Source organism: Atractosteus spatula, chromosome 22 (genome assembly GCF_055471065.1).
Source record: "Atractosteus spatula isolate fAtrSpa1 chromosome 22, fAtrSpa1.hap1, whole genome shotgun sequence".
Lineage (NCBI taxonomy): Eukaryota > Metazoa > Chordata > Actinopteri > Semionotiformes > Lepisosteidae > Atractosteus > Atractosteus spatula.
The window spans coordinates 408171-432487 of NC_142727.1; the positions used below are offsets into that span (position 1 = coordinate 408171).

At 53.8% G+C, this 24317-nt stretch overlaps 1 protein-coding gene across 1 annotated transcript in view; it reads left to right on the plus strand.

Moving 5' to 3' along the window:
• The first annotated feature begins 17299 nt into the window (after positions 1–17299).
• The window catches only part of LOC148816368 (basement membrane-specific heparan sulfate proteoglycan core protein-like), a 54611-nt gene continuing 47593 nt past the window's right edge, over positions 17300–24317 (plus strand). Inside the window, exons 1-6 of the mRNA XM_088940108.1 lie at positions 17300–17378; positions 17920–17955; positions 19754–20029; positions 20375–20626; positions 20707–20982; positions 21777–22049. Of these exons, the coding sequence (XP_088796234.1) occupies positions 17300–17378; positions 17920–17955; positions 19754–20029; positions 20375–20626; positions 20707–20982; positions 21777–22049 (1192 nt within the window). The remainder of the gene's footprint in view (positions 17379–17919; positions 17956–19753; positions 20030–20374; positions 20627–20706; positions 20983–21776; positions 22050–24317) is intronic.

Genomic DNA, 24317 nt, shown 5'->3' on the forward strand with positions numbered 1-24317 from the left:
CCTGCCCTGACCACACACTGCTGCCCCTGCCCCTACACTGACAACACACTGCTGCCCCTACCCTGACCTCACACTCCTGCCCCTGCCCTGATCACACACTGCTGCCCCTGCCCCTGCACTGACCACACACTCCTGCCCCTGCCCCTGCCCTGACCACACACTGCTGCCCCTGCCCTGACCACACACTCCTGCCCCTGTCCTGACCACACACTCCTGCCCCTGCCCTGACCACACACTGCTGCCCCTGCCCCTACACTGACCACACACTGCTGCCCCTACCCCTGCCCTGCCCTGACCACACACTGCTGCCCCTGCCCCTGCCCTGACCACACACTCCTGCCCCTGCCCTGACCACACACTGCTGCCCCTGCCCCTACACTGACAACACACTGCTGCCCCTACCCTGACCTCACACTCCTGCCCCTGCCCTGACCACACACTCCTGCCCCTGCCCTGATCACACACTGCTGCCCCTGCCCCTGCACTGACCACACACTCCTGCCCCTGCCCCTGCCCTGACCACACATTCCTGCCCCTGCCCCTGCCCTGACCACACACTGCTGCCCCTGCCCTGACCACACACTCCTGCCCCTGCCCCTGCCCTGCTCTGCCCACACACCTCCGCAGCGCTTTGACAGGCAGGGGCTCTGCGCCCCGTTGCCCTCTCCCCCGGTCAGCCCTGTGTTGTGCCCCCTGCTCTGACACCACGGTCCTCGGCACCGCCGGGCCGCGCTGGGGCTGCTCACCGCGACAGGCCGCCCGCCTGACTCGCCCTCTGCGCTGTCGGCCTGGGCAGCCCGGCTGTGGAAGGCGCTGTGTACAAGGAGAGCGAACTGGAGGAGCTGTGCCGGAGGCTCTCCGGACCGACTGGGACGCGAGTCCCTGCTGCTCTCGCCAGGGGCCGCGCTGCTGCAGGGCTCTGCGGGCCGGACCGCCAGCGCCGCAGCGTGTCCGGGGCCGGACCGCCCAGCACAGGCGGACAGCCGGCGTGTGTCTATACCCCCGGCGACCCTGCGCAGTGAATCACTCAGGAGCGGAAACGTGCTGAACCACAACATCGAGCAAAAGAGCAGTTTTCACCGCCCGACCCCCCGGACACAGAGACACGCCCCCCGGAAGGCGGTATTCACAGCTGCTGCTCTGTGAAAACCCCACACCCACGCAAGCCCACGCCGTGTGGGTGCTCTGCCTCCAGCCCCGGCTCACACTGCCTTGGCTGTCGTGTGTTTCTGTCTCCGGCGATTCCTTTCGTGTCTTGGTACCGGAGCGTCCACGCGTGTCACCGCGCTGGTGCCGAGAGCTCCGTGAAGCTGCCCCCCCTCCCCACAGACAGCACAAACACTGAAACCCACCTCAGTCGTCAGTGCCGGTGAAAGTAACTTCCCAGCTGCTTTCTTTCCCGAGATATAGCGCCTTCTTTGTCGGGGGGGTGACGTCGTAGGGGAACCGGACCGGTCTCAGTCGTTTGTGCCGGTTTGTGTCGCTGTAAGTAGCGTTTGTGCTGCTTTCGCTCCCGAAATATAGCGCCTCGTTTATCGGGTAATCACGTGGTAATCTCGAAATGTACTGCTTGTGTACTCCTTTCACTGGTGAAGAGACACCAGTTTCCACACTACCGCTGGCACAACACGAGGGCCCATATTCACATTCTTAGGTATTAATTTCAAGATCGATATAATTTAACAATAAAAAACAAAATCGAAAGCACGAGCATAATAATATAATGATCATAGACTTTACATTTCTATTCATTTTTGAAGTGCACAGCAGAAGGTGTTTCCCCTACCTTAAATATACGATTAAAAGTGTTCAAACACCATGTATTCATTACAGAAAGCACCGGAGACAGTTATACTGCAAATGAAAATGTATCTATTAAGAGGAGTACGGGAAATTGTAAATCAATAAAGACGTTAAAATAAAATAAGCCGATGTAGTTATTTTGCAAATAAGTGAAGCATTTTAAAACTAGATTCTCAGTGACCGTGAACAAGCCGGTCCACCTGGCGCTGCTGGCGTGAACAGCTCTCAGAGCCGTGATTGGCTAAACCCCCGAGCAGCTCGGGCCGCGATTGGGTGAAGAGTGAGAATCGACACTCTGATTGGGTGAAGAGTGAGACTCGACACTCTGATTGGGCAGCATGTAGACACACAGGCGACGGATGCTCTTCTTGGTCCAGATACTGTAGCCCCGGTGAACCGTGTGTGCTGTACGAGCACGATGGATCTACAGTAACACGTCCATTGGTTTCCAGTTACTGATCAATCTAAGAGAAGTCGCACTGAGGTCAAAACTGAATCGCAGACAAAGAATGTCATGGCATCCACAGCGCGTTCACGACTCCGACAGCATGTCACGATAGGAGTGCGCGCATCACGATCACATCGCGATACCCATTGGCCATACTGGCGCATCACGATCATGGAGCCACTGTCCCGACATCAAGTCCATATATCGCAATATGACGTACCCCGACAAAACGCCCCGCCCCCATGTCGCGATATGATATATGCCGACAAAAATGCCCCGCCCCCATGTCGCGACATAAAGCCCGTATATCGCGATATGATATATGCCGACAAAAATGCCTCGCCTCCATGTCGCGACATAAAGCCCGTATATCGCGATATGATATATGCCGACAAAAATGCCTCGCCTCCATGTCGCGACATGAAGCCCCTATATCGCGATATGATATACCCCGACAAAACGCCTCCACCCTATGTCGCGACATGAAGCCTGTATATCGCGATATGACACCCCGGAAAAAATCCCCATATGTCCATATGTTGCGACAGGTCCTATCTGGGTATATCATATCTGATATGAGAGCTTTGTTGCGACAGCGGGGCCCACAGACGCCCACAGGCAGCACACCCCACGCAGGAAACAGAGGTAACGGCACCTGTCAGCGCCGCCGAGACCGAGGCAGATACCCAGCACGGCCCGGGCTCTGGCTGCGTCATCGAGCCGCGACGGGCCGCCGCCACCTCCTGGACCCTCGAGCTTGTGCGACCGGCCGGCGCGTCGGCAGCTTGTAAAACACAGCTCGCTCAGAGATCGCGGGTTAAACCCTTTCTAACAATCGACACTGTACCCCTGCAAACTCACTTTGTGTTAAACGCACCTTTAAGAGAAATACTTGATCTGATCCGCGCTTTCGTCTGCCCTCGGTTTGTCAACCCGTTAGACACGTGTGTAGCGCAAAACTGCAGCGCGCATCTGTCTGCGATAGTCATTTCCACGAAACTGAAAGTAAATGAAATATTGCCAGACTGTCAATTTTTCTTTTCCTGAAGTGTCCTAGAGGTTCTCCGAGTTTTACTCCGTGAGATGCGTGTGTGAAGAAGCAGAGATCGTCTGCTGAGCATGGGTAGCATTTTTATATTTTGCTGAAAACCATGAACGGAAAATGACAGGACATACTGTACAAAAGTCAATAAAAAACATCTGCTCTCAACTGATTGAAGTACAGACTCTCTCAGTCGCAAGTCAGTTCAGTCAGCTGCAGCGTTTTGCAGCTGACGTCAGTTTGAAACAACTGCCTGTAGGTCCACGGAGGAGATGTCTCCTCCCGGCCTGCTCGCTGCCGATATTTCTTCCAATTCCTCCGCGAGTCTGGGCGCCGGGGTGAAGCAGTGTACACGTCCTCTGTGCGTCTCTGAAGGCTCAGGTAGACACTGTCCTGTGCTGCCGGCTCTCCTGAGGGGCAGAGACACAGCTGCGGATCTCCTGCTGGACATACTGTAACTAAAGAGGCAGTCCAACAGGGGACCCACACCCCCACCTCCCTCTGTGTACAGTAGAGCCTCCTGTCCTGACTGGAGGAGCTCACCCAGCTGTGTCTGGAGAGGAGCCAGGGTATGTGCTCCAACAACAGGGCTGGGCAGCCTGTTCCCCACCCCCACCTCCCTCTGTGTACAGTAGAGCCTCCTGTCCTGACTGGAGGAGCTCACCCAGCTGTGTCTGGAGAGGAGCCAGGGTCTCGGCTCCAACAACAGGGCTGGGCAGCCTGTTCCCCACCCCTGCCCCCCTCTGTGTACAGTAGAGCCCCCTGTCCTGACTGGAGGAGCTCACCCAGCTGTGTCTGGAGAGGAGCCAGGGTCTCGGCTCCAACAACAGGGCTGGGCAGCCTGTTCCCCACCCCCACCTCCCTCTGTGTACAGTAGAGCCTCCTGTCCTGACTGGAGGAGCTCACCCAGCTGTGTCTGGAGAGGAGCCAGGGTATCGGCTCCAACAACAGGGCTGGGCAGCCTGTTCCCCACCCCTGCCCCCCTCTGTGTACAGTAGAGCCTCCTGTCCTGACTGGAGGAGCTCACCCAGCTGTGTCTGGAGAGGAGCCAGGGTATCGGCTCCAACAACAGGGCTGGGCAGCCTGTTCCCCACCCCTGCCCCCCTCTGTGTACAGTAGAGCCCCCTGTCCTGACTGGAGGAGCTCACCCAGCTGTGTCTGGAGAGGAGCCAGGGTATCGGCTCCAACAACAGGGCTGGGCAGCCTGTTCCCCACCCCTGCCCCCCTCTGTGTACAGTAGAGCCTCCTGTCCTGACTGGAGGAGCTCACCCAGCTGTGTCTGGAGAGGAGCCAGGGTATCGGCTCCAACAACAGGGCTGGGCAGCCTGTTCCCCACCCCTGCCCCCCTCTGTGTACAGTAGAGCCCCCTGTCCTGACTGGAGGAGCTCACCCAGCTGTGTCTGGAGAGGAGCCAGGGTATCGGCTCCAACAACAGGGCTGGGCAGCCTGTTCCCCACCCCTGCCCCCCTCTGTGTACAGTAGAGCCTCCTGTCCTGACTGGAGGAGCTCACCCAGCTGTGTCTGGAGAGGAGCCAGGGTATCGGCTCCAACAACAGGGCTGGGCAGCCTGTTCCCCACCCCTGCCCCCCTCTGTGTACAGTAGAGCCCCCTGTCCTGACTGGAGGAGCTCACCCAGCTGTGTCTGGAGAGGAGCCAGGGTATCGGCTCCAACAACAGGGCTGGGCAGCCTGTTCCCCACCCCTGCCCCCCTCTGTGTACAGTAGAGCCCCCTGTCCTGACTGGAGGAGCTCACCCAGCTGTGTCTGGAGAGGAGCCAGGGTATCGGCTTCAACAACAGGGCTGGGCAGCCTTATTTCTGCAAAGAAGAAGTGTTCTCTGTCCTCCTGTGGTCACTGAGCTCCAACACCTTCTTCACTGATAAGCGTTTCTGAGAAGAGTCAGCAGTTGAACAGGAGGTTTCACACAGGAAGAGGCTCAGTCTGAGCTGAACTGCTCCACAAGAGCTTCTGTCCCAGAGAGGCTGTAGAGCACTGAGACTCCCTGCACCCCAGAATCTGATCTACACCAGCACTGAGACTCCCTGAGCCCCAGAATCTGATCTACACCAGCACTGAGACTCCCTGAGCCCCAGAATCTGATCTACACCAGCACTGAGACTCCCTGAGCCCCAGAATCTGAACTACACCAGCACTGAGACTCCCTGAGCCCCAGAATCTGATCTACACCAGCACTGAGACTCCCTGAGCCTCAGAATCTGATCTACACCAACACTGAGACTCCCTGCACCCCAGAATCTGAACTACACCAGCACTGAGACTCCCTGCACCCCAGAATCTGAACTACACCAGCACTGAGACTCCCTGCACCCCAGAATCTGATCTACACCAACACTGAGACCCCCTGAGCCCCAGAATCTGATCTACACCAGCACTGAGACCCCCTGAGCCCCAGAATCTGATCTACACCGGCACTGAGACCCCCTGAGCCACAGAATCTGATCTACACCGGCACTGAGACTCCCTGAGCCCCAGAATCTGATCTACACCGGCACTGAGACTCCCTGAGCCCCAGAATCTGATCTACACCGGCACTGAGACTCCCTGAGCCCCAGAATCTGATCTACACCGACACTGAGACTCCCTGAGCCCCAGAATCTGAACTACACCGGCACTGAGACTCCCTGAGCCCCAGAATCTGATCTACACCAACACTGAGACTCCCTGCGCCCCAGAATCTGAACTACACCAGCACTGAGACTCCCTGCACCCCAGAATCTGAACTACACCAGCACTGAGACTCCCTGCACCCCAGAATCTGATCTACACCAACACTGAGACCCCCTGAGCCCCAGAATCTGATCTACACCAGCACTGAGACCCCCTGAGCCCCAGAATCTGATCTACACCGGCACTGAGACCCCCTGAGCCCCAGAATCTGATCTACACCGGCACTGAGACCCCCTGAGCCCCAGAATCTGATCTACACCGGCACTGAGACCCCCTGAGCCCCAGAATCTGATCTACACCGACACTGAGACTCCCTGAGCCCCAGAATCTGATCTACACCGACACTGAGACTCCCTGAGCCCCAGAATCTGATCTACACCGACACTGAGACTCCCTGCGCCCCAGAATCTGAACTACACCAGCACTGAGACCCCCTGCACCCCAGAATCTGAACTACACCAGCACTGAGACCCCCTGCACCCCAGAATCTGATCTACACCGACACTGAGACCCCCTGAGCCCCAGAATCTGATCTACACCGGCACTGAGACCCCCTGAGCCCCAGAATCTGATCTACACCGGCACTGAGACTCCCTGAGCCCCAGAATCTGATCTACACCGGCACTGAGACTCCCTGAGCCCCAGAATCTGATCTACACCGGCACTGAGACCCCTTGAGCCCCAGAATCTGAACTACACCGGCACTGAGACTCCCTGCACCCCAGAATCTGATCTACACCAGCCGCACTGGGCCCCAGCTCCAGGACCTGCAGGGGAGTCGTGTCGCCTCTCGGGCCGGGGCCTGTGAGAGTCCGGGGGTATAGACACACGCCGGCTGTCCGCCTGTGCTGGGCGGTCCGGCCCCGGACACGCTGCGGCGCTGGTGGTCCGGCCCGCAGAGCCCTGCAGCAGCGCGGCCCCTGGCGAGAGCAGCAGGGACTCCTGTCCCAGTCGGTCCGGAGAGCCTCCGGCACAGCTCCTCCAGTTCGCTCTCCTTGTACACAGCGCCTTCCACAGCCGGGCTGCCCAGGCCGACAGCGCAGAGGGCGAGTCAGGCGGGCGGCCTGTCGCGGTGAGCAGCCCCAGCGCGGCCCGGCGGTGCCGAGGACCGTGGTGTCAGAGCAGGGGGCACAACACAGGGCTGACTGGGGGAGAGGGGAACGGGGCGCAGAGCCCCTGCCTGTCAAAGCGCTGCGGAGGCTCAGATACCTGCCGGGCAGCAGGCTCGTGTATTATTTTCACGGCACATTCATCAAGACAAGCAGCGCGAAAATGAATTAACAGAAATCGCGGTAATTAAGTAAACACAGCTACCTAGGCAACACGGCGCCTGCTCAGCCGCGCATTAAAATGACGTCACGGCCAGCGACGCCAGTTTCACAAGTGATGGAGTTGGAACAATATTTTAATTCTATAAACAATGCGAAAAGTGCAAAAGCAAGATAATATTTGATATATGTAAAAAAATATATAATTTGGTCATAGAATTTACTTCATTGTCTCTGGCAGTTAATTGTCTTTTATCTGTGTTTTTTCTTCTCTTGTATCTGTTTCTGCTGTATTTGTATTTGTAAAGTCTTTATACATTTAATACAGATTTAAACTCCTGCAGGGTGCGCCAGGGAACCTGTGCCTGTACCTGTACGTACGGAATAAACTCCTCTATCCTCACTAGGAGGAGACCAGCAGCAAACTGCAAATCCTATGTTGCACACAAGGTTGTGAAGACGAGATGACCAGCAACGTCTTCTGAATGAGCTGGACGCTACAGGCAGCACTGCTCATCAATCACACGTCTGAGTCTCGACACTACTAATCAATCACACGTCTGAGTCCCGACACTGCTCATCAATCACACGTCTGAGTCTCAACACTGCTCATCAATCACACGTCTGAGTCTCAGCACTGCTCATCAATCACACGTCTGAGTCCCGACACTGCTCATCAATCACACGTCTGAGTCTCAGCACTATAATCAATCACACGTCTGAGTCTCAGCACTATAATCAATCACACGTCTGAGTCCCGACACTGCTCATCAATCACACGTCTGAGTCTCGACACTATAATCAATCACACGTCTGAGTCTCAGCACTATAATCAATCACACGTCTGAGTCCCGACACTGCTCATCAATCACACGTCTGAGTCTCAGCACTATAATATATCACACGTCTGAGTCTCAACACTATAATCAATAACACGTCTGAGTCTCAGCACTATAATCAATCACACATCTGAGTCTCAACACTGCTCATCAATCACACATCTGAGTCTCAGCACTATAATCAATCACACGTCTGAGTCTCAACACTATAATCAATAACACGTCTGAGTCTCGACACTATAATCAATCACACGTCTGAGTCTCAGCACTATAATCAATCACACATCTGAGTCTCAACACTGCTCATCAATCACACGTCTGAGTCTCAGCACTATAATCAATCACACGTCTGAGTCTCAACACTATAATCAATAACACGTCTGAGTCTCGACACTATAATCAATCACACGTCTGAGTCTCAGCACTATAATCAATCACACGTCTGAGTCTCAACACTATAATCAATAACACGTCTGAGTCTCGACACTATAATCAATCACACGTCTGAGTCTCAGCACTCTAATCAATCACACGTCTGAGTCTCAACACTGCTCATCAATCACACGTCTGAGTCTCGACACTATAATCAATCACACGTCTGAGTCTCAACACTATAATCAATCACACGTCTGAGTCTCAGCACTGCTCATCAATAACACGTCTGAGTCTCAGCACTATAATCAATCACACGTCTGAGTCTCAACACTGCTCATCAATCACACGTCTGAGTCTCAACACAATAATCAATCACACGTCTGAGTCTCAACACTGCTCATCAATAACACGTCTGAGTCTCAGCACTATAATCAATCACACGTCTGAGTCTCCACACTGCTCATCAATCACACGTCTGAGTCTCAACACTATAATCAATCACACGTCTGAGTCTCCACACTGCTCATCAATCACACGTCTGAGTCTCAGCACTATAATCAATCACACGTCTGAGTCTCAACACTGCTCATCAATCACACGTCTGAGTCTCAGCACTATAATCAATCACACGTCTGAGTCTCCACACTGCTCATCAATCACACGTCTGAGTCTCAACACTATAATCAATCACACGTCTGAGTCTCAACACTGCTCATCAATCACACGTCTGAGTCTCAGCACTATAATCAATCACACGTCTGAGTCTCAACACTGCTCATCAATCACACGTCTGAGTCTCAGCACTGCTCATCAATCACACGTCTGAGTCTCAGCACTATAATCAATCACACGTCTGAGTCTCAGCACTGCTCATCAATCACACGTCTGAGTCTCAGCACTATAATCAATCACACGTCTGAGTCTCAGCACTATAATCAATCACACGTCTGAGTCTCAACACTGCTCATCAATCACACGTCTGAGTCTCAACACTATAATCAATCACACGTCTGAGTCTCGACACTGCTCATCAATCACACGTCTGAGTCCCGACACTGCTCATCAATAACACGTCTGAGTCTCAGCACTATAATCAATCACACGTCTGAGTCTCAACACTGCTCATCAATCACACGTCTGAGTCTCAACACTATAATCAATCACACGTCTGAGTCTCAGCACTATAATCAATCACACGTCTGAGTCTCAACACTGCTCATCAATCACACGTCTGAGTCTCAGCACTGCTCATCAATCACACGTCTGAGTCTCAGCACTGCTCATCAATCACACGTCTGAGTCTCAACACTGCTCATCAATCACACGTCTGAGTCCCGACACTGCTCATCAATAACACCTCTGAGTCTCAGCACTATAATCAATCACACGTCTGAGTCTCAACACTGCTCATCAATCACACGTCTGAGTCTCAGCACTATAATCAATCACACGTCTGAGTCTCAGCACTGCTCATCAATCACACGTCTGAGTCTCAGCACTATAATCAATCACACGTCTGAGTCTCAACACTGCTCATCAATCACACGTCTGAGTCTCAGCACTGCTCATCAATAACACGTCTGAGTCTCAACACTGCTCATCAATCACACGTCTGAGTCTCAACACTATAATCAATCACACGTCTGAGTCTCAGCACTGCTCATCAATAACACGTCTGAGTCTCAACACTGCTCATCAATCACACGTCTGAGTCTCAACACTGCTCATCAATAACACGTCTGAGTCTCAGCACTATAATCAATCACACGTCTGAGTCTCAGCACTGCTCATCAATCACACGTCTGAGTCTCAGCACTATAATCAATCACACGTCTGAGTCTCAACACTGCTCATCAATCACACGTCTGAGTCTCAGCACTGCTCATCAATAACACGTCTGAGTCTCAACACTGCTCATCAATCACACGTCTGAGTCTCAACACTATAATCAATCACACGTCTGAGTCTCAGCACTGCTCATCAATAACACGTCTGAGTCTCAACACTGCTCATCAATCACACGTCTGAGTCTCAACACTGCTCATCAATAACACGTCTGAGTCTCAGCACTATAATCAATCACACGTCTGAGTCTCAACACTGCTCATCAATCACACGTCTGAGTCCCTACACTGCTCATCAATCACACGTCTGAGTCTCAACACTGCTCATCAATCACACGTCTGAGTCTCAGCACTATAATCAATCACACGTCTGAGTCTCAACACTGCTCATCAATCACACGTCTGAGTCTCGACACTATAATCAATCACACGTCTGAGTCTCAGCACTGCTCATCAATCACACGTCTGAGTCTCAGCACTATAATCAATCACACGTCTGAGTCTCAACACTGCTCATCAATCACACGTCTGAGTCTCAGCACTATAATCAATCACACGTCTGAGTCTCAACACTGCTCATCAATCACACGTCTGAGTCTCAACACTGCTCATCAATCACACGTCTGAGTCTCAGCACTGCTCATCAATCACACGTCTGAGTCTCAGCACTATAATCAATCACACGTCTGAGTCTCAACACTGCTCATCAATCACACGTCTGAGTCCCTACACTGCTCATCAATCACACGTCTGAGTCTCAACACTGCTCATCAATAACACGTCTGAGTCTCAACACTATAATCAATCACACGTCTGAGTCTCAGCACTATAATCAATCACACGTCTGAGTCTCAACACTGCTCATCAATCACACGTCTGAGTCTCAACACTATAATCAATCACACGTCTGAGTCTCAGCACTGCTCATCAATCACACGTCTGAGTCTCAGCACTATAATCAATCACACGTCTGAGTCTCAACACTGCTCATCAATCACACGTCTGAGTCTCGACACTGCTCATCAATCACACGTCTGAGTCTCGACACTGCTCATCAATCACACGTCTGAGTCTCGACACTGCTCATCAATCACACGTCTGAGTCTCAGCACTATAATCAATCACACGTCTGAGTCTCAACACTGCTCATCAATCACACGTCTGAGTCCCTACACTGCTCATCAATCACACGTCTGAGTCTCAGCACTATAATCAATCACACGTCTGAGTCTCGACACTATAATCAATCACACGTCTGAGTCTCGACACTGCTCATCAATCACACGTCTGAGTCTCAGCACTATAATCAATCACACGTCTGAGTCTCGACACTGCTCATCAATCACACGTCTGAGTCTCAGCACTATAATCAATCACACGTCTGAGTCTCAGCACTGCTCATCAATCACACGTCTGAGTCTCAGCACTATAATCAATCACACGTCTGAGTCTCAACACTGCTCATCAATCACACGTCTGAGTCTCAGCACTATAATCAATCACACGTCTGAGTCTCAGCACTGCTCATCAATCACACGTCTGAGTCTCAGCACTATAATCAATCACACGTCTGAGTCTCGACACTGCTCATCAATCACACGTCTGAGTCTCAGCACTATAATCAATCACACGTCTGAGTCTCAACACTGCTCATCAATCACACGTCTGAGTCTCGACACTGCTCATCAATCACACGTCTGAGTCTCAGCACTATAATCAATCACACGTCTGAGTCTCAACACTGCTCATCAATAACACGTCTGAGTCTCAGCACTATAATCAATCACACGTCTGAGTCTCAACACTGCTCATCAATAACACGTCTGAGTCTCAGCACTATAATCAATCACACGTCTGAGTCTCAACACTGCTCATCAATCACATGTCTGAGTCTCAGCACTATAATCAATCACACGTCTGAGTCTCGACACTGCTCATCAATAACACGTCTGAGTCTCAGCACTATAATCAATCACACGTCTGAGTCTCAACACTGCTCATCAATCACATGTCTGAGTCTCAGCACTATAATCAATCACACGTCTGAGTCTCGACACTGCTCATCAATAACACGTCTGAGTCTCAGCACTATAATCAATCACACGTCTGAGTCTCGACACTGCTCATCAATCACACGTCTGAGTCTCAGCACTATAATCAATCACACGTCTGAGTCTCAGCACTGCTCATCAATCACACGTCTGAGTCTCAGCACTATAATCAATCACACGTCTGAGTCTCAACACTGCTCATCAATCACACGTCTGAGTCTCAGCACTATAATCAATCACACGTCTGAGTCTCAACACTATAATCAATCACACGTCTGAGTCTCAGCACTGCTCATCAATCACACGTCTGAGTCTCAGCACTATAATCAATCACACGTCTGAGTCTCGACACTGCTCATCAATCACACGTCTGAGTCTCAGCACTATAATCAATCACACGTCTGAGTCTCAACACTATAATCAATCACACGTCTGAGTCTCGACACTGCTCATCAATCACACGTCTGAGTCTCAGCACTATAATCAATCACACGTCTGAGTCTCAACACTGCTCATCAATCACACGTCTGAGTCTCAGCACTATAATCAATCACACGTCTGAGTCTCAACACTGCTCATCAATCACACGTCTGAGTCTCAACACTATAATCAATCACACGTCTGAGTCTCAGCACTATAATCAATCACACGTCTGAGTCTCAACACTGCTCATCAATAACACGTCTGAGTCTCAACACTATAATCAATCACACGTCTGAGTCTCAGCACTATAATCAATCACACGTCTGAGTCTCGACACTGCTCATCAATCACACGTCTGAGCGCGGCGCGGACTGGCGCTCGTGCTCGGTTCTCGCCCGTCAGAGCCGCTGCTCGTGCGCTGCTGGTTCCGCGCGGCGTGACGTCACACTCAGCGGGCGGGCGAGGGGGCTCGCGCGAGCCTTGAGGGCGGCGGCGGCGGCGGTTGGAGGCGCGAGATGAAAAAATTCGACCGTTTTTTTTTAAAAAAACTAAATAAAGAGAGAAAATGAAAGAGAAAAATTACAATAAAATCAAAAGAAAAGCGGCGCCGCGTCTCTAACGCGTTCAGCCCCCCCGGGAGAGTAAAGCGGAGCCGGTCCCACAGGCGCGAACCGGACCGGACCGGACCGGACCAGACCCGCGTCAGGACGCAGGTGAGTCTCACACCGCGGGTCCGGGTCCGGGTCCGGGCTCGGCTGGAGCGCTCGTACCGCAGCACGGCGTGAAGACGGGGGTCTGGACAGGCTGTCGGCCCGTGTGACCTGTGTGTGAACCTCTGCTCAAATACCCCCGAAACTGCTCAAATACCCCCGAAACCGCTCAAATACCCCCGAAACTGCTCAAATACCCCCGAAACCGCTCAAATACACCTGAAACCGCTCAAATACCCCCGAAACTGCTCAAATACCCCCGAAACCGCTCAAATACACCCGAAACTGCTCAAATACCCCCGAAACTGCTCAAATACCCCCGAAACCGCTCAAATACCCCCGAAACTGCTCAAATACCCCCGAAACCGCTCAAATACACCTGAAACCGCTCAAATACCCCCGAAACTGCTCAAATACCCCCGAAACCGCTCAAATACACCTGAAACCGCTCAAATACCCCCGAAACCGCTCAAATACACCTGAAACTGCTCAAATACCCCCGAAACCGCTCAAATACCCCCGAAACTGCTCAAATACACCCGAAACCGCTCAAATACACCCGAAACCGCTCAAATACCCCCGAAACTGCTCAAATACCCCCGAAACCGCTCAAATACACCCGAAACCGCTCAAATACCCCGGAAACCGCTCAAATACCCCCGAAACCGCTCAAATACCCCCGAAACCGCTCAAATACCCCCGAAACTGCTCAATTAAACCTGAAACCGCTCAAATACCCCCGAAACCGCTCAAATACCCCCGAAACTGCTCAAATAAACCTGAAACCGCTCAAATACCCCCGAAACCGCTCAAATACACCCGAAACTGCTCAAATACCCCCGAAACCGCTCAAATACCCCCGAAACCGCTCAAATACCCCCGAAACTGCTCAATTAAACCTGAAACCGTTCAATTACTCCCGAAACTGTTCAATTACTCCCGAAACCGCTCAAATACCCCCGAAACCGCTCAAATACACCCGAAACTGCTCAAATACCCCCGAAACCGCTCAAATACCCCCGAAACTGCTCAAATACCCCCGAAACCGCTCAAATACCCCCGAAACTGCTCAATTAAACCTGAAACTGTTCAATTACTCCCGAAACTGTTCAATTACTCCCGAAACCACTCAAATACCCCCGAAACTGCTCAAATACTCCCGAAACTGTAAGTGAGAGAAGTGTCTTCTCTCACTTACCCCAGCGGGAAGAGTCTCCGGGCATAATACTGTACCACAGTAACTCTAGACCCAGGACTGCTGTACCACAGTAACTCTAGACACAGGACTGCTGTACCACGGTAACTCTAGACCCAGGACTGCTGTACCACAGTAACTCTAGACACAGGACTGCTGTACCACGGTAACTCTAGACACAGGACTGCTGTACCACGGTAACTCTAGACCCAGGACTGCTCTACCGTGGTAACTCTAGACCCAGGACTGCTGTACCACAGTAACTCTAGACACAGGACTGCTGTACCGCGGTAACTCTAGACCCAGGACTGCTGTACCACAGTAACTCTAGACCCAGGACTGCTGTACCGCGGTAACTCTAGACCCAGGACTGCTGTACCACAGTAACTCTAGACCCAGGACTGCTGTACTGCAGTAACTCTAGACCCAGGACTGCTCTACCGTGGTAACTCTAGACCCAGGACTGCTGTACCACAGTAACTCTAGACCCAGGACTGCTGTACCGCGGTAACTCTAGACCCAGGACTGCTGTACCGCGGTAACTCTCGACACAGGACTGCTGTACCACGGTAACTCTCGACACAGGACTGCTGTACCACAGTAACTCTAGACCCAGGACTGCTGTACCACAGTAACTCTAGACCCAGGACTGCTGTACCACGGTAACTCTAGACACAGGACTGCTGTACCACAGTAACTCTAGACCCAGGACTGCTGTACCACGGTAACTCTAGACCCAGGACTGCTGTACCGCGGTAACTCTAGACCCAGGACTGCTGTACTGCAGTAACTCTAGACACAGGAGTACTGTACCACAGTAACTCTAGACCCAGGACTGCTGTACCGCAGTAACTCTAGACACAGGACTGCTGTACTGTGGTAACTCTAGACCCAGGACTGCTGTACTGCGGTAACTCTAGACACAGGACTGCTGTACCACGGTAACTCTAGACCCAGGACTGCTGTACCACAGTAACTCTAGACCCAGGACTGCTGTACCGCAGTAACTCTAGACACAGGAGTACTGTACCACAGTAACTCTAGACCCAGGACTGCTGTACCGCAGTAACTCTAGACACAGGACTGCTGTACCGCGGTAACTCTAGACCCAGGACTGCTGTACCACGGTAACTCTAGAGTGGAGCTCAGGCTGTGTGCAGTGGAGAAGTCGGGGTGTAGGGGGGTGAGGGGGGAGGGCTCAGGCTGTGTGCAGTGGAGAAGTCGGGGTGGGGGGGGGGCCTGTGGTCGGGCTGTGTGCAGTGGAGAAGTCGGGGTGGGTGGGGGGGGGCCTGTGGTCGGGCTGTGTGCAGTGGAGAAGTCGGGGTGGGTGGGGGGGGGCCTGTGGTCGGGCTGTGCTGTTCTGGGAAGAGCAGTTCCTCTTTGTGTGGGGGGAGGCCTGGCTGTGCAGCAAGAGGAAGCTGAGCTGCTCTGCAGACACTGAGAGCAGAAGAGCTCTCTGCCTTTACACTGTGCACCCCGCTACTGCACACTGTGCACCCCGCTACTGCACACTGAGCACCCCAGTACTCCACACTGAGCACCCTGCTACTGCACACTGAGCACCCCAGTACTGCACACTGAGCACCCCGCTACTGCACACTGAGCACCCCAGTACTCCACACTGAGCACCCTGCTACTGCACACTGAGCACCCCGCTACTGCACACTGAGCACCCCAGTACTCCACACTGAGCACCCCGCTACTGCACACTGAGCACCCCAGTACTCCACACTGAGCACCCCGCTACTGCACACTGAGCACCCCAGTACTCCACACTGAGCACCCTGCTACTGCACACTGAGCACCCCAGTACTGCACACTGAGCACCCCGCTACTGCACACTGAGCACCCCAGTACTCCACACTGAGCACCCTGCTACTGCACACTGAGCACCCCGCTACTGCACACTGAGCACCCCAGTACTCCACACTGAGCACCCCGCTACTGCACACTGAGCACCCCAGTACTCCACACTGAGCACCCCGCTACTGCACACTGAGCACCCCAGTACTCCACACTGAGCACCCTGCTACTGCACACTGAGCACCCCAGTACTGCACACTGAGCACCCTGCTACTCCACACTGAGCACCCCGCTACTGCACACTGAGCACCCCAGTACTTCACACTGAGCACCCTGCTACTGCACACTTAGCACCCCAGTACTCCACACTGAGCACCCCGCTACTGCACACTGAGCACCCCAGTACTCCACACTGAGCACCCCGCTACTGCACACTGAGCACCCCAGTACTGCACACTGTGCACCCCGCTACTGCACACTGAGCACCCCAGTACTCCACACTGAGCACCCCGCTACTGCACACTGAGCACCCCAGTACTCCACACTGAGCACCCCAGTACTGAACAGCTGTCTTTGACTTCTTGTAAGCCAGAGGTGGAGCATTGGTTATCTGTGAAAACGGTTTTATTTGAACATTGAGTGTTTCTGACAGTACTGTGGAGGAGCTGGAGTGTGACTGACGCTGCCACCTAGTGTCCGTCAGGGTCCGACAGGCTCGGTGCGGTGGCTGTGCTCAGCGGTCCGTCACACGAGAACGCGCAGGGAGCTCAGGTGCGTGAGGACAGATGTGCTCTGCTGGTCGGCAGCCATCATGCTGGTGTGCTGTGTTGAGTTAGTGACGCGTTGCTCCTGGGTGCCTGTGACTGGAGTCGCCGCACTGTTCCAGAGCTGTGCGAAGGCAGTGTGACAAAGAACAGTTCAAACACTTCTGACCGGTTACAGGTTCCTGAGAAGTAGGAGTTGGAATATTCCTGTTCTGATTATTGAAGACTTTGAAAGTTCAATCAGCCCAGATAAATACCAGTTGGAAAACGAGGCACCACTTTACACCGAGAGGGGTGGGAGAGTGGAACAAGCAGGTGCAGCTGGACCTCTCGCTGTTCTGGATCAGATCGGGTCGGACCGGGCCTCTCTCAGGCCTCAGGGAGAACCGAGCAGACAGTGTGCTCAGCGATACTGTGTCACAGACACCTCGTTCTCCTTCACCTGCAGAGGCTCCTTACAGCCTCTCACACTTGTACAGACACGTTCAGTAACGTGCAGAATAATGCGTCCTGTTATAAGAGCAGCCGTCAGCCTGCTGGGCCAGAAGATCTGTACTGTCTGTCAGCCGGTGAGACACTCACTGCCTTTAGTAAACAGGTATTCAGCTCCACACACAGCTGTGGGTTACTTGCAGGGGCTCAGCTTGTGTGTTTCTTTGTGTTTCAGTGTTCGCTGCAGTGATCAGCCCTGCCAGCTGTCAAGGTAAGAGCCCAGAGTCTGGACATCTTATACACACCCACTCTAGACACACACACACACCCACTGACAGGACAGACTCTAGACTCACACACACACACCCCACTGACAGGACAGACTCTAGACTCACACACACACACACACCCACTGACAGGACAGACTCTAGACTCACACACACACACACACACCCACTGACAGGACAGACTCTAGACTCACACACACACACACACACCCACTGACAGGACAGACTCTAGACTCACACACACACACACACACACACACACACCCCACCCCACTGACAGGACAGACTCTAGACTCACACACACACACACACACACACACCCACTGACAGGACAGACTCTAGACTCACTCACACACACACACACACACCCACTGACAGGACAGACTCTAGACTCACACACACACACACACACCCACTGACAGGACAGACTCTAGACTCACACACACACACACACCCACTGACAGGACAGACTCTAGACTCACACACACACACACACACCCACTGACAGGACAGACTCTAGACTCACACACACACACACACCCACTGACAGGACAGACTCTAGACTCACACACACACACACACCCACTGACAGGACAGACTCTAGACTCACACACACACACACCCACTGACAGGACAGACTCTAGACTCACACACACACACACACACACTGACAGGACAGACTCTAGACTCACACACACACACACACACACACACCCACTGACAGGACAGACTCTAGACTCACACACACACACACACACCCACTGACAGGACAGACTCTAGACTCACACACACACACCCACTGACAGGACAGACTCTAGACTCACACACACACACACACCCACTGACAGGACAGACTCTAGACTCACACACACACACCCCACTGACAGGACAGACTCTAGACTCACACACACACACACACCCACTGACAGGACAGACTCTAGACTCACACACACACACACACCCACTGACAGGACAGACTCTAGACTCACACACACACACCCCACTGACAGGACAGACTCTAGACTCACACACACCCACTGACAGGACAGACTCTAGACTCACACACACACACCCACCCACTGACAGGACAGACTCTAGACTCACACACACACACACACACACACCCACTGACAGGACAGACTCTAGACTCACACACACACACACACCCACTGACAGGACAGACTCTAGACTCACACACACACGCACACACCCACTGACAGGACAGACTCTAGACTCACACACACCCACTGACAGGACATACTCTAGACTCACACACACACACACACACACACACACACACACACACACACACCCCACCCCACTGACAGGACAGACTCTAGACTCACACACACACACACACACACACACACACACACCCCCACCCCACTGACAGGACAGACTCTAGACTCACACACACACACACACACACACATACACACACACACACACACACACACCCACTGACAGGACAGACTCTAGACTCACTCACACACACACACACACACACACCCACTGACAGGACAGACTCTAGACTCACACACACACACACACACCCACTGACAGGACAGACTCTAGACTCACACACACACACACACCCACTGACAGGACAGACTCTAGACTCACACACACACACACACACCCACTGACAGGACAGACTCTAGACTCACACACACACACACACCCACTGACAGGACAGACTCTAGACTCACACACACACACACACACACACACACACAGAGCTGTGTGCTGAGTACAACTGAGTGTGAATCTCTGTTCCTACAGCTCTGCCCAGTGCTGCACTGAGAGTAGATCCTCACTGGAGTCGCTTCTACACTGGAGAGAAAGTCTCTCTAAGCTGCGAGATTGACAGGGAGACCACAGGCTGGAAATATCTCTGGTACAAAAACACCCCCGACACTGCAGTGTCCCAGACTGCTGGACGCACGCTGACCATCACTGCAGCTGCTGAGTCTGACCGGGGACAGTACTGGTGTCGGGGACAGAGAGAAGAGAGAGTTCAGTCACAGCTCAGTGACTCTGTCTCTCTGACTGTGTCAGGTCAGTGTCTCAGCACGATAATCCTCTCAGCACTTCTGAATGGTTTTCTTGCTAAAGCTTGAGAGCTCAGCAGCTTGTTCTCTGAAATTAAACAGAAAATTACTGAAAGGAAATAGATTCGTGTCAGTAGTGAGAGGCGACTTTTTCTAGAATATTGTGAGTTTATAAGGGATGACATGAGGATGAATGATTAGTGAAGATTTGGTTTTGTGGTCACCAGGTATGTTTATTCTCATTCCCTGGTGTGGTTCAGTGGTGTTGAGGTTCATTCTCCGCCGAGGACACGGGCACTGGAGACCCTCAGCAGGTCCCAGTTCCTGAAGGCCTGTCTGGTCTCTTCCTCAGCGCCGCCCACACCTGTCCTGAGCCTGGAGCCCCCCTGGACTCAGGTCTTCCTCCTGGAGACCATCTCTCTGAGCTGCGAGATTGACGGGGAGACCACAGGCTGGAAATATCTCTGGTACAAAGACACCCCTGACACTGCAGTGTCCCAGACTGCTGGACGCACGCTGACCATCACTGCAGCTGCTGAGTCTGGTCGGGGACAGAGAGGAGTTCAATCACAGCTCAGTGAACCTGTCATCCTCAACATCACAGGTCAGACCATCTCTCTCAGCTCAGGGGTCTGTCCTCACTGTCTGTGTGGACTCTGACCCTGCTGTGTCTGTGTGTCTCAGCGCTGCCTCAGGTCACTCTGACCGTGAGCCCGTCCAGCACTCAGCACTTCACCGGACAGACGGTCACTCTGCGCTGTGAGGTCCAGGGGGGCTCTGCTGGGTGGACAGTGAAGTACTGGACAGGGCGAGGACAGGTGTCCGGGTGTCCGAGTCGAGGGAGCAGAACAGCTGGAGTCGTCTGCAGCACCAGTTCCACCTCTGAGTCGGACAGTGGGGTTTACTGGTGTGAGTCCACAGCCGGACAGCGCAGCAACTCTGTCACCCTGACAGTCTCACGTGAGTCACTTCTGTTCCTGATTCAGCTGCCTTGCTGCGTGGTTGTGCCCTGTTAGCTGTACCTCTCTGCCCTCCTGCCCCGTTCCCTGTGCCCCCAGACAGGTGTGGGTGGACCTTGTGCTCTAGTATCGCATGAAGACTCTTGTGGCTGTGGGTCACTGACAGAGCGAGGCCTCCCTGCACTGGGAGAGACTCTGACTGGTGTCCTGGAGTCTCTCCAGTGTCTGACGCAAGGACAGGCTGAGAGTGTGACTCTACACACCCCAGTGTGTGTCTGTGCTGTGTGTGACTCTACACACTCCAGTGTATGTGTCTGTGCTGTGTGTGACTCTACACACTCCAGTGTATGTGTCTGTGCTGTGTGTGCTGTGTGTGACTCTACACACTCCTGTGTGTGTCTGTGCTGTGTGACTGTACACACTCCAGTGTGTGTGTCTGTGCTGTGTGTGACTCTACACACTCCATTGTGTGTGTCTGTGCTGTGTGTGACTCTACACACTCCTGTGTGTGTCTGTGCTGTGTGTGACTCTACACACTCCATTGTGTGTGTCTGTGCTGTGTGTGACTCTACACACTCTAGTGTGTGTCTGTGCTGTGTGTGACTCTACACACTCCAGTGTGTGTGTCTGTGACTCTACACACTCCAGTGTGTGTGTCTGTGCTGTGTGTGACTCTACACACTGTAGTGTGTGTCTGTGCTGTGTGTGACTCTACACACTCTAGTGTGTGTCTGTGCTGTGTGTGACTCTACACACTCTAGTGTGTTGATGTTGTGTCTTTGCTGTGTTGTGCAGGTGGTCCTGTGATCCTGCAGATCCCACCCCAGCCTGTGACTGAAGGAGACTCTCTGACTCTGCGCTGTCAAGTCTGGCAGTATGATTATTATTATTATTATTATTATTACAGAATATATCAGACTGCTGGTGTCTTTTATAAAGACGGTGAGAAGGTCCAGCCCCAGAGAGATGGACAGATGACTATTGACAGAGTGTCTCAGGCAGACCAGGGCTCCTACAGGTGTGAACGGCACTCCAGTGTGTCTCCAGAGAGTAGAGTGTCTGTGAGAGGTAAGACACCACTAGCCCTGCACTGACACTGACACTGTGTGGACTGGACTGCTCTGTCTCTGTTACTGGGGTGAAGAGGAGGAGGAGGAGGAGGAAGACGCACAGGATGGGCAGTAAAACTCTTGAGTATCCTGCTGCGCTGTACCCCTGTACCCTCTCTGGACAGAGGCTCTGCAGCACTGTGTGCTGAGGGTGTTAAGCACAGCTTTCAAACGTTTCTGCACCTCAGGGTCACTGCAGCTCTGTGGGCAGCGTGGGGACTGACGGCTCCTGTTTCTGTACCTCAGGGTCACTGCAGCTCTGTGGGCAGCGTGGGGACTGACGGCTCCTGTTTCTGTACCTCAGGGTCACTGCAGCTCTGTGGGCAGCGTGGGGACTGACGGCTCCTGTTTCTGTACCTCAGGGTCACTGCAGCTCTGTGGGCAGCGTGGGGACTGACGGCTCCTGTTCCTGTACCTCAGGGTCACTGCAGCTCTGTGGGCAGCGTGGGGACTGACGGCTCCTGTTTCTGTACCTCAGGGTCACTGCAGCTCTGTGGGCAGCGTGGGGACTGACGGCTCCTGTTTCTGTACCTCAGGGTCACTGCAGCTCTGTGGGCAGCGTGGGGACTGACGGCTCCTGTTTCTGTACCTCAGGGTCACTGCAGCTCTGTGGGCAGCGTGGGGACTGACGGCTCCTGTTTCTGTACCTCAGGGTCACTGCAGCTCTGTGGGCAGCGTGGGGACTGACGGCTCCTGTTTCTGTACCTCAGGGTCACTGCAGCTCTGTGGGCAGCGTGGGGACTGACGGCTCCTGTTTCTGTTTCTGTACCTCAGGGTCACTGCAGCTCTGTGGGCAGCGTGGGGACTGACGGCTCCTGTTTCTGTACCTCAGGGTCACTGCAGCTCTGTGGGCAGCGTGGGGACTGACGGCTCCTGTTTCTGTACCTCAGGGTCACTGCAGCTCTGTGGGCAGCGTGGGGACTGACGGCTCCTGTTTCTGCACCTCAGGGTCACTGCAGCTCTGTGGGCAGCGTGGGGACTGACGGCTCCTGTTTCTGTACCTCAGGGTCACTGCAGCTCTGTGGGCAGCGTGGGGACTGACGGCTCCTGTTTCTGTACCTCAGGGTCACTGCAGCTCTGTGGGCAGCGTGGGGACTGACGGCTCCTGTTTCTGTACCTCAGGGTCACTGCAGCTCTGTGGGCAGCGTGGGGACTGACGGCTCCTGTTTCTGTACCTCAGGGTCACTGCAGCTCTGTGGGCAGCGTGGGGACTGACGGCTCCTGTTTCTGTACCTCAGGGTCACTGCAGCTCTGTGGGCAGCGTGGGGACTGACGGCTCCTGTTTCTGTACCTCAGGGTCACTGCAGCTCTGTGGGCAGCGTGGGGACTGACGGCTCCTGTTTCTGTACCTCAGGGTCACTGCAGCTCTGTGGGCAGCGTGGGGACTGACGGCTCCTGTTTCTGCACCTCAGGGTCACTGCAGCTCTGTGGGCAGCGTGGGGACTGACGGCTCCTGTTTCTGCACCTCAGGGTCACTGCAGCTCTGTGGGCAGCGTGGGGACTGACGGCTCCTGTTTCTGTACCTCAGGGTCACTGCAGCTCTGTGGGCAGCGTGGGGACTGACGGCTCCTGTTTCTGTTTCTGTACCTCAGGGTCACTGCAGCTCTGTGGGCAGCGTGGGGACTGACGGCTCCTGTTTCTGTACCTCAGGGTCACTGCAGCTCTGTGGGCAGCGTGGGGACTGACGGCTCCTGTTTCTGCACCTCAGGGTCACTGCAGCTCTGTGGGCAGCGTGGGGACTGACGGCTCCTGTTTCTGCACCTCAGGGTCACTGCAGCTCTGTGGGCAGCGTGGGGACTGACGGCTCCTGTTTCTGTACCTCAGGGTCACTGCAGCTCTGTGGGCAGCGTGGGGACTGACGGCTCCTGTTTCTGTTTCTGTACCTCAGGGTCACTGCAGCTCTGTGGGCAGCGTGGGGACTGACGGCTCCTGTTTCTGTACCTCAGGGTCACTGCAGCTCTGTGGGCAGCGTTCTGTGGGCAGCGTGGGGACTGACGGCTCCTGTTTCTGTACCTCAGGGTCACTGCAGCTCTGTGGGCAGCGTGGGGACTGACGGCTCCTGTTTCTGTACCTCAGGGTCACTGCAGCTCTGTGGGCAGCGTGGGGACTGACGGCTCCTGTTTCTGCACCTCAGGGTCACTGCAGCTCTGTGGGCAGCGTGGGGACTGACGGCTCCTGTTTCTGTACCTCAGGGTCACTGCAGCTCTGTGGGCAGCGTGGGGACTGA